The following is a 14,332-nucleotide window of genomic DNA, read 5'->3' on the forward strand; positions in this document are numbered from 1 at the left end:
ATCAGCGCATTCGTGAATTCCAAAACGCAAGACAGCGCGTTCGACTCGAACCTTCTCTATAGCTTGATCGTGTTCGCTGAAATGATAGAGTCACCACTGCCATCCTTGTCGGAACTATATGATCGCTTTACGAGAGTGAAAATGAGTACTGGTTTTATTTTTTTGGCCCTCAAAACTGTGCCTTCTCGAAAGAGGAGTCGCCTTCGTGTGAAGAGATGGACGTGGGCACATACGACTCCAACGGCATCGTGTACAAGCGTGATCAGTACTGGAACAAGACAGCTACAATTCCAAACCAAGCGAGTGTGTTGCTGATGAGTGGCAAACTGGATCGCCAGACACCCAACAAATACGCCGAGTACTTATTTGACGCACTTCGGGGAGAGAAGAAGGAGTTGATAGCGTTCGAGTTCGCAACACACGACACTGTCGTTTCGACTCGGATGGTTGCAGGTGATCCGTGGAGCGAAGCTTGCGGAATGAAGGTACTGGCATCGTATGTGCGTGTAGGTGGAGACCTCGATCGCTTGGATAAATCGTGTGTGGCGGAAATGCCAGCATTCGATCTAGCCACGCCAGAGTACTATCTGTCCAGGCACGGACGATGCCTACGATGGCGTGTATAGTTCCAGCCTCGTGCCAGACACCTAGGTGGCTGTTTTTTCAGCTACATGTTCTGAAGAGAAACACTGCCCCAAGGGGAACCTGTGGAGGTAACCTGGGCCGCGACACAATCAAGCAGGGTGCTGTGTCCCGTGCCGCGATGATCCATCGTATACACGTTAACCGTACCATTCAGCTTCGCGTGCAGGGTCACCATATCCGTCTCCACTACAGGCAACACGAATCAGAAATCGCCACATCACCAAAATCAGTAACGCGTCAGCTAATGCAGGCAAAATGGAGTTATACTTACAGCTTGCGGACGATGACCCTGGGCCACCTTGAAGCATCCATACATTGGCTGCAGTGGCGGGGTTGGCTGCGGGTAAACGCTTAACAAAAATGTCAACTTTCGAGTTGACACCCTGAGGAGTTTCGCAAATTTCAGGATAGCACAACGGTGCACTGTACACAGCGCATTCAGCGTCTAGACCCGTCGAGCTACCTGCATCCGAGAATGTGTACTCAGAACACGGGTACCAGCCATTCAGGGCACTTTTTGAGATAGTTTTAGAGGCGCTGAAGGCTTGCGTGGTGACCATTGCCCATGCGATGGTGTAGCGAAGCTGCATCTTGCTTGTGAAGACTTAAGGGATAGAAACTTATTCGTTGCCGACGAATTAGGAAATGGGATCCTGGTTCCGCACACTCAGTGAGAAACATACAGATAGCTGACGTTGCATTGCCGTCGTTAGAACACACATCGCTTGACCCTTTGAAAGACAATCGCCGACGTCTAGTGGCATCTTTTATTAATCCAAGTGTACATGTAGCTGATGATGCAACAAATTACCCCATCATCTGCAAAGGTTCGGTTCGTCACATGCTGTTGCTCTTGCTAAATCACTCTTTTGATTACAATTGCAAATGATTACCTCAGAACCAAGCTACCATGCGTATGCTGGGACCAAGTAAAGATATAGAGCTTTAGCTGATCGCACTTCGGGTATTTGCGATGATTCTGATTACCAATTTGATTGCATCAATTTTACATATATTTAAACATGTAACGTATAATATCGATTAGAGTTCCCCTAGCGAATAGAGTGCGGTTCCGCAGCTTACTCTAAAACAATAGAGTGCGATCAATTAGAGTGCGCTCACTGAGCAACCTGTCACCGCCATTCGTTTCCTTCTGCACCACACATGTATCGGGTCTCAATTGCTTTGTTTCCTAAGTCTCCTTTTTGTCATGCCAGCACAACGCAAGTCCGTCGAGATCAGCCTCAAGCAGCAGGCTATCGACTGGATCGAGTCCGAAGGGGGTGGAATTCCTTCTCGGGCGGAGCCACACTTTCGCCAGCTCGGTTGGCGAGTGTCGGCGTTTGCCTACCGCAAGTGGTGGCGCGATCGCGACCAAATTAGTGCGGAGTCTGTTGCTCGCTTTCGGAGTTTTGGCGGGGGTCGAAAGCCCCTTCTAGGGGTTGTCGAAAACGAGTTGGTGGACTTGCTGTACGATGAGCGTCTCCGGAAAGAAAAAGTAACGCGGGAGTGGATAGCGTCGACTGCGATTGCGCTCTTTCAGGAAAGTCGCTCGGAAAAGCAGCACGAAGACGACCCAATACGTTTCGTGGCGTCTGATCCGTTTGTGCAAGGGTTCATGAAGCGCAACCGTCTAACGTTTCGAAAGCGTACCAGCCTCACAACACTCGACGATGACGAGTTGGTGGAGCGATCAGTTTCCTACATAACCTATTTGGGCGACCACAAGCCATCCATGAGCCGCGACCGGACCATTCTAATGGACGAGACCGCTGTCTATTTTGAGGATGCTCGAGCTCACACGGTTGATGAGGTTGGAGCACGCCACGTCGTCATTCGTTCTACTGGGTTCTCGTCCATGAGAATTACTGCCGCGCTTGCAGTAACAGCGTCAGGGAAGAAGCTGCCGCCGTGTCTTATCTGGAAGCTAAAGACGCGGGGTCCAATTGAGTGTGTCGGCGGGTGCTACGTTGCTTATCAAGAGAGAGCGTGGGTGGACCAGAACCTGCTCCTCAACCGGCTGAATTGGTACTTCCCTAAAGTAGCCAAAACGACTGGAGAGTATGTCGTCTGGGACTTAATGCGGACGCATATCGCTAAGGAGGTCTAGCAGCGATGCCAGGAGAAGGACGTCGGCATGGTCGTGATTCCGGGAGGCTTGACGCCCTACCTCCAGACGGGTGATGTCGGAATCTACAAGTCCTTTAACCCCTCCGTTACGAGAGCAAATCTTGAATGCACAGACTATTTTTCACATGCTTGATATCAAGCATGTTAAAAAAAGTCTTAACGTAAAATTTGTATAGAAAAAAAAAGATCGGTGTCTGTATATTTGTACAAGATCCTGCAATCGTACGTATTATGAACCCACATGCTTTAAATCGAGCATGGTGAGTAAATTCCGTAAAGCCCATACGCGACATCATGCATGTGCAAATGGCTCTTTTATTGGGAATGAATCTTTTTTGACGGAGTCACGTGCAGAACGGCTACGAAAGCAAATTTGTGTATTGCATCTGTTTACTAAAAGCAAGTCATTTGGGCTATTACCTACGCAGTTTCACTGTTTTCTACTCTTGGTGCTCTCTCTCTACCGCGTCGTCACCCCAGTTTCCGTTGTCTCGTTCTGATCACTATCAGAATTTTCACCACCATCACTTCCCTCATTGCCGAGGCCTGCGGCCTCCTCCTCGTCCCACCGCCCCCGTCCTCTTCACGACCCTCTTGTCCTTCCGCCCGCTTTTTTTTGGGGGGAGGGGGGGCTCAGCTGGATACCGCGGCCGTGGCGCGGCTGTGGGCGCTCGCTTCCATTGCGCCAAAGTTGGTGCCAAATGGAGAAGCAAGTCTGGTTGTTATTGGGGTAATGTGCTTGGCGCACCTTGTCACACAAGTAGACACTGCATTATACGTGTTAGATAGCAGTAGTAAGAAACATAGAGCATAGCAACGTACCGTTTTGAGCCTTTACTGCAGCCAGGACAGTAGAATCGCGTCACCTGCCGCTGTGTACTGCTTGTTTTCCGTATAGTACAGACCTTGCACTGCCGTTGACGTCGCTTTCGAATTCCATTCACCTCCACCCATTCGTCGTCTATCTTTAGTTGGTGGGTGGACGGTGGAGCGTCGCCATGCAGTGGTGTAACTGGTCTAGCTGAGTACATCTTTGGACACATATAGTACTAGTTAGCAATGAGAACAGCAAGCAGAATGAGCACCTTACTTACCGTGTTTGCAAATTCGGCTGACCCCACTTGTGGTAGCTGGGTTTGCAACTGAGCGATGAAACCGGTTAGTTTGAATGGTCCCCACAGAATAGACGTTCCTCTCAAGAAGTTGTAGCGAACTTTGTATCTATTAGATTAGACAGATCAGACCCTTCAACGATGCGCCAATTGTCCATGATGTCCTGCCAGCGTTCGGCCTCCTCCTTACTTCGCGGAGGTCGCTGCCCTCCGCGACGGTTTGTTGTAAGAGCTGCGCCAACTGCAGGTGTAGAACTCGGTGAATCGCCAGTTGGAGATGCATCTAGTGACAGTTCATCACTCGTCTCCGTGTCGCTCTCGCTTGGGATCTCAGCATCCACAACATCTCCAAGATTGTCCATGTCCTCGTACCATTCTGCTGACCCAGTGTCTGAGTCATCGTAATCCGAATTCAATGCACCACCATCATAGATGTCATCATCGTGACGGGAATCTTGACGGAAATAGAGAGGAGGCGGTGTTGTGGGAATAACACTAGCCATATCCAGTGACCTTGCAAAACCAACAATAATATACAGCATGTTGTCAAAATAAATCTCGCACATGCTTGATATCCATCATGTGACAGCGTACCTGGCAGCCGAAGACCGAGGTGGCGGTAGCGGTGAAGTCTGTTGCGCAGAGGAAGCACCTTCCGATGTCGACATGGCTACACGATTTGTCTGCGTTGTGTCTGTTGCACATGGCGGAGATGGCGACGTTTCGCTATAGTCCAAATCCTCACCAACAGACGCATCGCTACAAACAATTACAATCATAAAGTGTGAGATACACATCGTACGCAAAACGCATAATCTCCTCACCTGACGTAGCAGCAACGTGCGGGCTCGTTGTACGCGCAGATTTGTCAGCTCTTGATCTCTTCGATGGTGCGCGCTTACGCTTACCTTTTGCTTTGGCCTTGCCAGGCGCCTTTGCCGGTCTTTTCTTTTTCGCCGCCTTCTTCGGTGTTGTGGTCTCTGGCGCTGTCGCCATGTCAAACTCGACGTCGTCATTTCCTTGGTCTTCTCCTGTTCCTACGTAATCTTCGTCTCCGCTGTCACTCCCATCCTCATCAGCAGAAGCAGCATCGGTAGCAAGCTCTTCTGCATGCAATGCTGCGACTGACGCCTTCCCTTTCAATCGCGGCGCTCTTGCCAGCAAATTGTAGTACCCCACTAGTGCACCCTTCTTCTGGTACGTAGCTGGAGCAGGAGGCTTGCGTGAGGCCACTGTCATCCTAGGCCGCCTTCCTGTCGTTGCTGACGTGGGAGCTGAAACAAGCGGCTCACCCGCAACGTCGTCACCAAAGTCAGCATCGCGGTCACGCGTACCGTCGACATACGCGCGGTGCTCTTCAAGCAGCCGGGCGCGTTCTGCGCCTTCCTTCCCGTCGAGACGACGCAGGAACGCCTCCGCTTCAGCGCGCGTGACGCGGCGGGGAGGCATCTTGGTCCCGCGTTTCGTTTTGGAGAATGAATGGATGGCTCAGAGGCTTCTCGTTTGAAGCACTGTCTTTACGACAGCGTATCTCCAAGGAACTTTCTCTTTACCGTTAGGACCCCAAGCCCTGTGCATTGGGGACTAAACGGACTAAACGCCCATTCTATGACGATCCCCACATGCTTGATTATCAAGCATGTGGAAAATGTCACATGCCTCCTTATCAAGCCTTAGTGACGGAGGGGTTAAGGACAACCTGTGCAAGATCAGCAATGAGTGGAAACACTCGGACCAGGTTCGCTACACTAGAGGAGGGAATTCTCGCCCGCCTAAGGTTGAATTGGTTGCAGCATGGGTAATGAAAGCGTGGCGAAAGACGCCAGACTTTGTCGTTGCAAAAAGCGTTTCGATCTGTGGCTTTAGCGACGATCCGACTTCGTAGCATGTTGCTCGCCACGACGTGTACGGAACCAAGTTCCGCGAGGCTTGGGAACTTCGTAGCCACGACAGTGCTGACGTCGATAGCGGAAAAATTGACGACTGTGAAAGTTTCGAGCACATCTTGGAGACGCTAGACGACATCGCCATCGAGGATTAAGAAGCAGCAAACGATAGGTTAGTCGAGCGTGCAGCTAGGTTAATGACAATACACAAGGAGACTTACCATTTCAGCACGGAGAATTAACGTACTCGATAGGAATCGAACCCGCGACAACCCTGCTCCCACTTGGGGCCCTCACTAAACCCTGGTGTCTTTACCACCTGAGCTGTCAGTGCTGGTGATATGTCGGAAAAGAGTGCGCATAAAATAGAGTGCCGCACTAATTTTTATTATTATAATAAAGCACAGTACCGTATTTGTCGAGAAAACATCCCGTAGATGAATAGGTCTGTATCCGCTGCCGCTTTTCATCACAGCACCAATGAGCATCACACGTGAACAAACTTTGCTATAAAGGTATTCGGAAAAGCAAGTTGACGACTCGCGTCGAGGGATTTGTCGCATGGCGTGTTTTTAGGTGGTGCGTATTTTTCCGTGGTCGTCTCTGTGAAACGTTCTGCTCCCTTAGAGCGGTCTGCGAAGGCCTAAAATACTGTAAGAAATTAAAATGTAAGCGTAAGGGGATCGACGTGGAACATGCGCCGCATTGACTTAACTCTGGCTACAGCCATGTAAAAAGAGAAGCGCTGAGACTGACGACGGGTGGGATGTCGTTCCGGCCCGAAAACTTTTTTTAATTTCTCCACCCCCAACGATTTTTTTCGCTTAAATGAAAGCGTTGACGCTGTTTATTTTTAAGCATATAGCATGAAAAAAAAGGTTTACATAGAAATTTGTACCATACGCACTTAAGTATGGATACCGACTCTACATAGTGGGGTTTTCAAATAAAAACAATTTTTGATCCTGCAATGCATCATTCTATACATTTGTGTTTTAGATCGATGACGAAAATATAAGTGCTACGTATACACCATGTGTCTGTAGGCTTTTCATATAAAGACGTGACACTCTGTCAGCACCCTGTGCGCTATAGCCTCAAATGATAGCAAAAGCAGATACATGTATTTAAATAGGTAAGAATAAAAGATACATGTATTGAGGTAAAAAAAACTACGTCGTGCAATCAAATGGTTGTCTCGGTTACCGCTTCTTCTTCTTCACCTCCACCACCACCATTGGCATCAGTCCGCTCTTTTACGTCGTCACCACTTTCGCCAGTGGTGCGAGAGTGCTTCTTGCCCGGGACCCGCATATGGATGTCACGCCTGCATCGTGGTCGATCCCGACCGTTGACCCACATATCGTACCAAACGGCAAAGTAGGTGAACGAGTTACCAGGGTAGGGCTCCGGTCGAACGCAATATACACTGTGCAGGAAACAAAGTGGTAGTCATTATATATTTAGCATGGCTCTCCGTTCATCACGCTGTATAAACAGCTTGCTGCCATAAACGTACCGTTGGCTTCCATCACAGCAATCACTGCAATAGATCATCGTAGTAAGTGCTGAACGATATCTTGTATTAATACTATACTAGCATTTTTCTTGTTGAAGTTTTATCGTCAGGCGGAAGCTACCAGCGCTCCAACCTTTGGTGTCAGCAACACATATAATGGTTACTGACGACGAGTGTAAGGTGCTGTTGATACTTGCCGACGTTGTTGACGACATCCCGCTCGTCGTCAGGAACCATTATATGTGTTGCTGACACCGAAGGTTGGAGAGCTAATAGCTTCCGCCTGACGATAAAACTTCAACAAGAAAAATGTTAGTCAGAGTATCAATGCAATATACCCCTCAGCACTTACCGTGTCTACAAAGTCGGCATCTGCTAGGGCGAAAAGCGGCGCATGTAGCTCCATCAGAAACCTATTGTGACCCGGAGGAGGTTGGCCGGTTTTCTTTCGTGTCTCTCGTTGACAAATGAAAGTATTTGTCACCGCCATATCAATCATCCCAAGCGCGATGGTCTTGTAGTACTTGGTAAACTTGCATACCAGCTGCAGCGAGCAGCGCTACAGCCTTAGTTGGTCGTGCACGTCAACTTCACCCATCCAGGTTTGATAGGCTTTCACCATGGACGGGCAGGGGACGGTCACGGTTTGGCCCTTGCCCCCGGGAGTGCGACGCTCTACAAACAGTAAAATATATACATGTTAGAAACAGAAATTGTGGAAAGAAATACAAGTACTTACCACTAAGTTTGATCCAGTCATTTTGAAAGAAAGTGGCTGGGATGACACTCCGTCACTCAACGAGAAAGGAGCACGAGGGGTTTCTCCAGCGCCTGGAAGGGGAAGCGTTCCGGAGCGTCACCACCTCCTTCGCGAACACTTAGACTACATGAACGGCAACGCGATCAAGACGCTGACTTCGAGGAGGATAGGATCCCCCAAAGCAAAAGGGTAAAAAGAAGGCTGTCTAGGGGAAGCTCGTGGGGCTCTACGACAAGCTGGTCAAGAATCCTACACTTAAATGTAAGATGTCCCGCTGTGCACTAGATGCAGAGGAGCTCACCGCTGCTGCAGCAAGTGCGGAAGACGATGGAAATGACGAAGATGATGACGGTAACCTTTTAGAAGAAGAAGTGGAGGATGTGGTGCAAGAAGATAAGGAAGACGAGGAAGAGCCCGCGGCGGAGGCGACCAAGACGCCAGGCTAGAGCAAGAAGAAAGCGGCAGCGCCGAAGGCAAAGAAGAAGACCAAGGCAGCCGAAACCCCAGCAACATAAAAGCCAAAGAAAGCCCCGGCGAAGAATAAGAATCCGTCGACCAAGAAGCCAAAGAAATCGTCTGCGCATCAAGTCGCAAAGAATGCCGAAGCTGCGCTTGCTGCTCAAGTTGCGGTAGACAATGAGGCTGCGCAATGAACCATCACGTTAGTTGTGGCTAAAGCTGTAGTCGTGCAAAAAGAAGTCGCTACTTGACATATGCTGCTGAAGATGCTGAAAAGAAGAAAAATAAGAAGGCGGATGAAGAGAACAAGAGCAAGTTTAAGGGCGGGCTTTGTTGTACCTCCGCGAGTCTCATTGTAGACTCGCGGAGGCTTGGTTTTGGCTAAGTTAAACATGCTGTATATACATATGATCGGACGAATCGGGATGCTGTATATTATGTCTTTTAGACTTGATGTTTATTCAGCACACTGGATCAAATACGAAGTTTTAAGACACAGACCCAGCTGCCGTGCTCTGGAACTTTCGCGCCCCCCCCCCGCCCGAGAAGATAATATCATGTACGCTGTAGTGACGAATCGGCTCTACACCTCTGTGCGTCTAGCTATGGAGCTACGCACGAGGTGTCTACGCCATGGGTACAATTCAGCCGAGCAGAGTGGAATTTTCCGACGATATAACGGAGAAAAACCGTAGCCGTCTCAAGGTCATGAGCCGCGGGACCGTTTGCATGGGTGTTGCTTAATCATTATCACAACTCAGTGATGTGGTGTGGTGGGACCAGAAGCCAGTCCACAACTTAGTTACGGGAGCTAGCCGCGAAATGCTGATCTCTATCCTGTCGGGTTTTATATCTTCTCAGAGGCATTTAAATAATAGCATTTTAGCGCCCCGAATGGAGTCCACTAAATCGCGCGCCCGACCAGATTACCGCAGCCAAACATATAGGTAATTGGAGAGCGCAAATCCCCAATACAAATTTCGCCTCGAGAAACAAGGCTGCTGGTCCGTGCACTTAATTTCTACCAATCATCGTAATGTACGATGACTACCTTAAACTGATTGGCTAAAAGACATATTTCCTACGAGAACACATAATAACCACTCATCTCGGGCTGGTGGCTGCCATTAAATTTAGCTCATTCTGCAATGTTGTCAAAACAAGCAAGCAATACAGAGTCCCAAGTAAATGGAGCAGTCGCTCAGGCTCTTGGGGGAGCTTCAATACGAGAGACAAGTAAGCTTCGAGGGTACAGTATCGTACTCTCGCCCTCGTGGGTAGCTGCAGAAAAGCAAGGAACATCGTGGAAAGCAAAGGACGAGGTCCGGCACCATTGCTACCAAATGAAGTCGACATTAACATCTACATGTGGGTGCTAGGACGACAACAGGTGCTTCGGCCTGCGGATCGGCAAGAGATCATTAGCAAGGCTAGCGATATATCCGATCTCCTTTTCGAAAACGCGGAGGCGGAGTCCATAGCAGCGGTCAGTGCAAGCGTCTGCTGCTCACGCTGGTCAGACTCCAGCGGTGCTGAAGCAGCATCGGAGCGGTGCCAATAGGCACGTGCGCTGGCCCATTGACACATGCAACGCAGCGACGGTCCTCTGCTCTGGCGGAGCCAGCTGCAAAAGCATCCCACGAAAGGAGCGCTTTGCAGCAGGCACACTGCCGGAGCGCCAGCCCAAGGCCGTCAAGGTCAATGGGCGGCGGCACCACATGGGCCTCACATATCCGGCAGTCAAGCGGCTCCATTTTGTCAATTGTAAGATGAAAGTATAATTTAAGCGTTTCAGCCAAAAACATTATTTTTCTACCCAATTACAACCAAGATATCTCAGCCACTCATTAAGGTCACATTTCGACCAATCGGAGCCGCCTTCGTTCCGCACGGCAGCAAATGAGAAATCTAAAAAATCTGAGCGTTTCGTGTGACGGACAGACGGACACTGTGCTAGCCTTGATAGTTTAGGACTAGCCGTTCGCCGCCGCTACGCGGCGGAGGTGGCAGGTTTTAGTCCCAGGGGGAAATGGGCTCCCGCCTTCGCTACGCTCCGGCGTAAACATGATTTATGTAAACGTGATGTATTAAATGCATATGAAATTGAACATTCCTACTCTCAACCAAAGATCTGCCTGTAGACAATGTTCTGGGCGTAGACCCCATCCTCCTCCTCCAGCTTTGGGTACTCGACCAGCGCCTTGAATCTTGATCTTGAAGTAACTCGCGACATCGCAACGTACAGCTGCCCGTGGGAGAAGCAAGGCGTAGCAAGATACAGCCCCAAGTACTGCACCGTTTGTCCTTGCGCCTTGTTAATCGTCATCGCAAAGGCCAGTTGGACAGGAAACTGCTTGCGTCTCAAATGAAACGGAAAGCTCCGAATGTCTCCGTCACTGATGAAAACAATGCGCGGAATCAACACATGTTGCCCTTGTCGCTTACCTGTCATGATTGTGGCGTGGATGACATGTGGCTTGAGGGCCACAATTCGAAGCCGTGTTCCGTTGCACAGCCCTAGATCTGGATTCAGGTTCCGCATCATCATGATAGGCATTCCTACCTTGAGGGTCAACTTGTGGGGCGGCATTCCACTGATATTCATCGAGTGGAGTACCTCCTGCTCGAAGAAATTGCCATCACCGTCGTCTTGTACAGAATCGGAAGACATGTATTCCCGCGCCTGTTTAGTTAATCGATCGGTCACCGCTTCATTGATGCGGTGCACGATTGCGTTCGTGGTCGTGAGGATCGTACGGTTAGCGAAATACTCATCGGTAGCAACTTCGGGGTTGTTAATCTCGCCATACATTTCGTCGATGATCCGATCCATGCCGCTTGAAATAACACCAGGACGAATTTCCTGGTCCTCATCCTCAGGCACAGGTGGATTCTCAATCAGCATATCGCGCGGGATCTTCATGTAATCGCTTCCTAGGGAAGGAGTTACATCATGCCTTCCCTCCCCGACTTGCAGCAGAAAGTCGGAGAACGCAGCCATTTCTTCAGCAGTATCTGCAGTATCAGCAGTGCGCACTCGCATGTTTTCCGTGAGACGGAACGTCTGGAATTGGGGCCATAGCCTAGACGACTTGAGGCAAGCGTCAATTGTCTCGACGGGTGTTCCATTCTTTACGACCGGGAGAATTTGGCGGAAATCTCCCGAAAGTACAAACACTTTCCCGCCAAAAGGCTCGGTATCGTTATCAAGTATGTCCCGTAGTGTTCTGTCTACTGCCTCGAATGCGTGGCGATTGGCCATAGGTGCTTCGTCCCAAATAATCAAACTTGCATGCTAGATCAACTCCTGAATATGGGAGTTCTTGGTGATACCGCACGTCGAGCTCTCGTTTAATTTCAAAGGGATCTTGAATGTAGAATGAGCTGTCCTACCTCCCATAAGTAAGAGCGAGGCAATGCCGCTAGACGCCACAGCGATGGCGATTTTCCCCGAGAGTCTGACTTTGGCCAGTATGTTTCGAAGCAGTGTAGATTTTCCAGTACCACCCGGGCCACCGACAAAAAATAGTTTCTTGCCTTCCTCCGGGCATTCAACCGCTTCAACAATCTGGTCGTAAACCACTCGCTGTCCTTCGTTCAGCTGGTCTTCTGTATTTACAATCGCCTCCAAAGCTGACGCATCGTATCCAGTGAGCTCACGTCGAAGTAAGCCGTTTTGGCGAAGCGATTCACGAATCAATGTTGGAAATGAACCCAACTGAGGAAGCTCGTCGAAGTCTCCTACCGCATACCCGTTCGCTTCAAGTAGTTCTTGAATGCTCATCAGCGTTTCAAATTCGATCAACGCCGACTTAAAGGGGTCCATCAAAGCCTGATGTTTGCGTGCGAAGTCGTGGGAAAGATCCGCGAAGAACCGATCCCATAGAACACCAGCATTTGCTGGAGCTGAATACACCAGAATGGTGACGAAGAGCTGGCGTAGTTGATATGGCATTTGGAACTCAGCCGCTTCCCTCAAACACGAAACCCACTCGTTATCATTCTCCAAGTAGCCAGCCTCCCGCGCCGCAATTTGAAATGTGGGGCAGACAATCCCGTTAACCGCTCTCAAGTCTTCAAACGATGTTGGACCTCTACGCTGACAGAGCAGTAGCCGAAGATAGAACCGCTCCATGTCTCGAGGAGACACATGAATCATGCGACCAACGGCAGCTTGATACTGTTTCCTGCGAACCCACCTTTTCGGTTGCCCTTTCTCCGGCGCTTTCCAGCAAAACTCTTTAGGGATGTGCTGATACAACATCGTTCTGGCAATATGATTCTCGGGCACTTCACTCGCACACAACTCAAAGAATCTGGTCAGCATCGTGTGACTACCACGTTCCAAAACCGCCTCCGGGTTTTCCGTTTCGCGGAAGCAAACCGTCTGCCCTGACTCGAGATGAACCGTCAGCTGTGTCACCGCATGGGTTTCCCCCTGAATCGTGAAATCGAGCAGGCGCATGCAAGCTTCCACCGGAGAAATGTACCGGGCGCTCAAGAAACGTAGAATCTCATTTGGTTCTCGACGCGCACTCTGCTGCCCTCCTCGGACTTCTTCCACAGTGAGTATAGCCATGTCTGGTCCTTTGTACACATACTTGTACAGGTATTTAACCGCAGTTATATCCGTGCACACTTCCACATTGATGTGGCAGTTGTACTTCTGGGATAAGTACGGGTTGTACGGTACAACCCACTGGTTGATGGTAGCATTGTCGTATTCTCTGCCTTTGAACTTTAGAACACCTTGTTGCCGTCGACGTCGTCTGTAGACTGGATATCCATTGGCATTGGCTTGTGTAACTTCTGCTAAGGGCTTCGGATATCCTTTGGTGCACTTGCCGTCCTTCATACACGCGCAGGAAGGGTTTGCAGGCCCGCATGGACCATGGAGCATGCATGACATGACCGTCTCATACAGCTGAGGGTTTGTATCCTTATCTGGGATCTCAGCGCATACCATCTTGTCTACGATCTCCCGGGTTCGAGGTTTGTCTTCGTCAGCCAAAATAATCAGTACGTGAGCGTGGGGGAGCCCTCGTTTCTGAAACTCGACAACGTAAATCCGCGCGCGCACTCGCCCCAGAACGCCTTGGTTTAAATCGTCAAGCGTCGCTTGCAGTTTCTGCTGCCAGACGCGAGCCACGATGTCTGGTCGATCTTGAGCTGTCTGGATATTGGAAGGTATCGCTTCAAGAATCTCGTCCCATTTGGGGTTGCATGTTTCCGTCAGGAAGACGTCGGGCCGTCCATACTCCCGAACAATTGCCATCGAATCTTGATACGAGTTGTACATGGACCGCGGGCTACCCAGGTGTGAAGCCGGTAGTATGATACGCTTGCCAACCTGGTTAAGAAAATGGGTAGGTCGTCCTCTGCCGCCTCCGTCCCGGTCTGGGTGCACCAATCTGTTCTGGGCCCGGTCATTTTCCGACAGCAGTACTTCTCCTTCCGCCAGAGCCAAAGTATCTTCGTTGAGCAAAGCGTCTTGAACACCCCTGTTTTGATCGGCGCGTAGTGTTTTCTGATTGTTGGCCACCCAGCGAAGCTGTTCTTGCTCACATTTTGCACGCTGATCTACACACCACTGCTGAAATAGACGCCCACCTTGGTGGAGAGCGGACTGATCATCCGCTTTCTGGTGGAGGCGGAACGCGACGTGTTCACGAAGCGACATCGCCTTCTTGTTTTCGATACTCAGCACCATTCGCGAACTCGTCTGTGTAGGTCCAGCCCTTCTCTCATATGGGAAGAGAAGCGGGTATGGAGTGATCGTAATCGGCGTGAGTCTCGTACAAACCGTAGCAGCCTTTTGATC

General features: G+C 50.0%; 1 protein-coding gene across 1 annotated transcript; it reads right to left on the minus strand.

The window, feature by feature from the left end:
* Nucleotides 1-813: 813 nt before the first annotated feature.
* PITG_06115 (uncharacterized protein) lies at nucleotides 814-1,205 on the minus strand (the record flags this gene model as incomplete). Its single annotated transcript, XM_002998253.1, has 2 exons — nucleotides 814-826; nucleotides 913-1,205. The coding sequence occupies 2 exons, from the start codon at nucleotides 1,203-1,205 to the stop codon at nucleotides 814-816; spliced, it is 306 nt and encodes a 101-aa protein (XP_002998299.1).
* Between the last annotated feature and the right edge of the window lie 13,127 nt (nucleotides 1,206-14,332).

Source organism: Phytophthora infestans, genomic scaffold (genome assembly GCF_000142945.1).
Source record: "Phytophthora infestans T30-4 supercont1.9 genomic scaffold, whole genome shotgun sequence".
Taxonomy (NCBI): domain Eukaryota; phylum Oomycota; class Peronosporomycetes; order Peronosporales; family Peronosporaceae; genus Phytophthora; species Phytophthora infestans.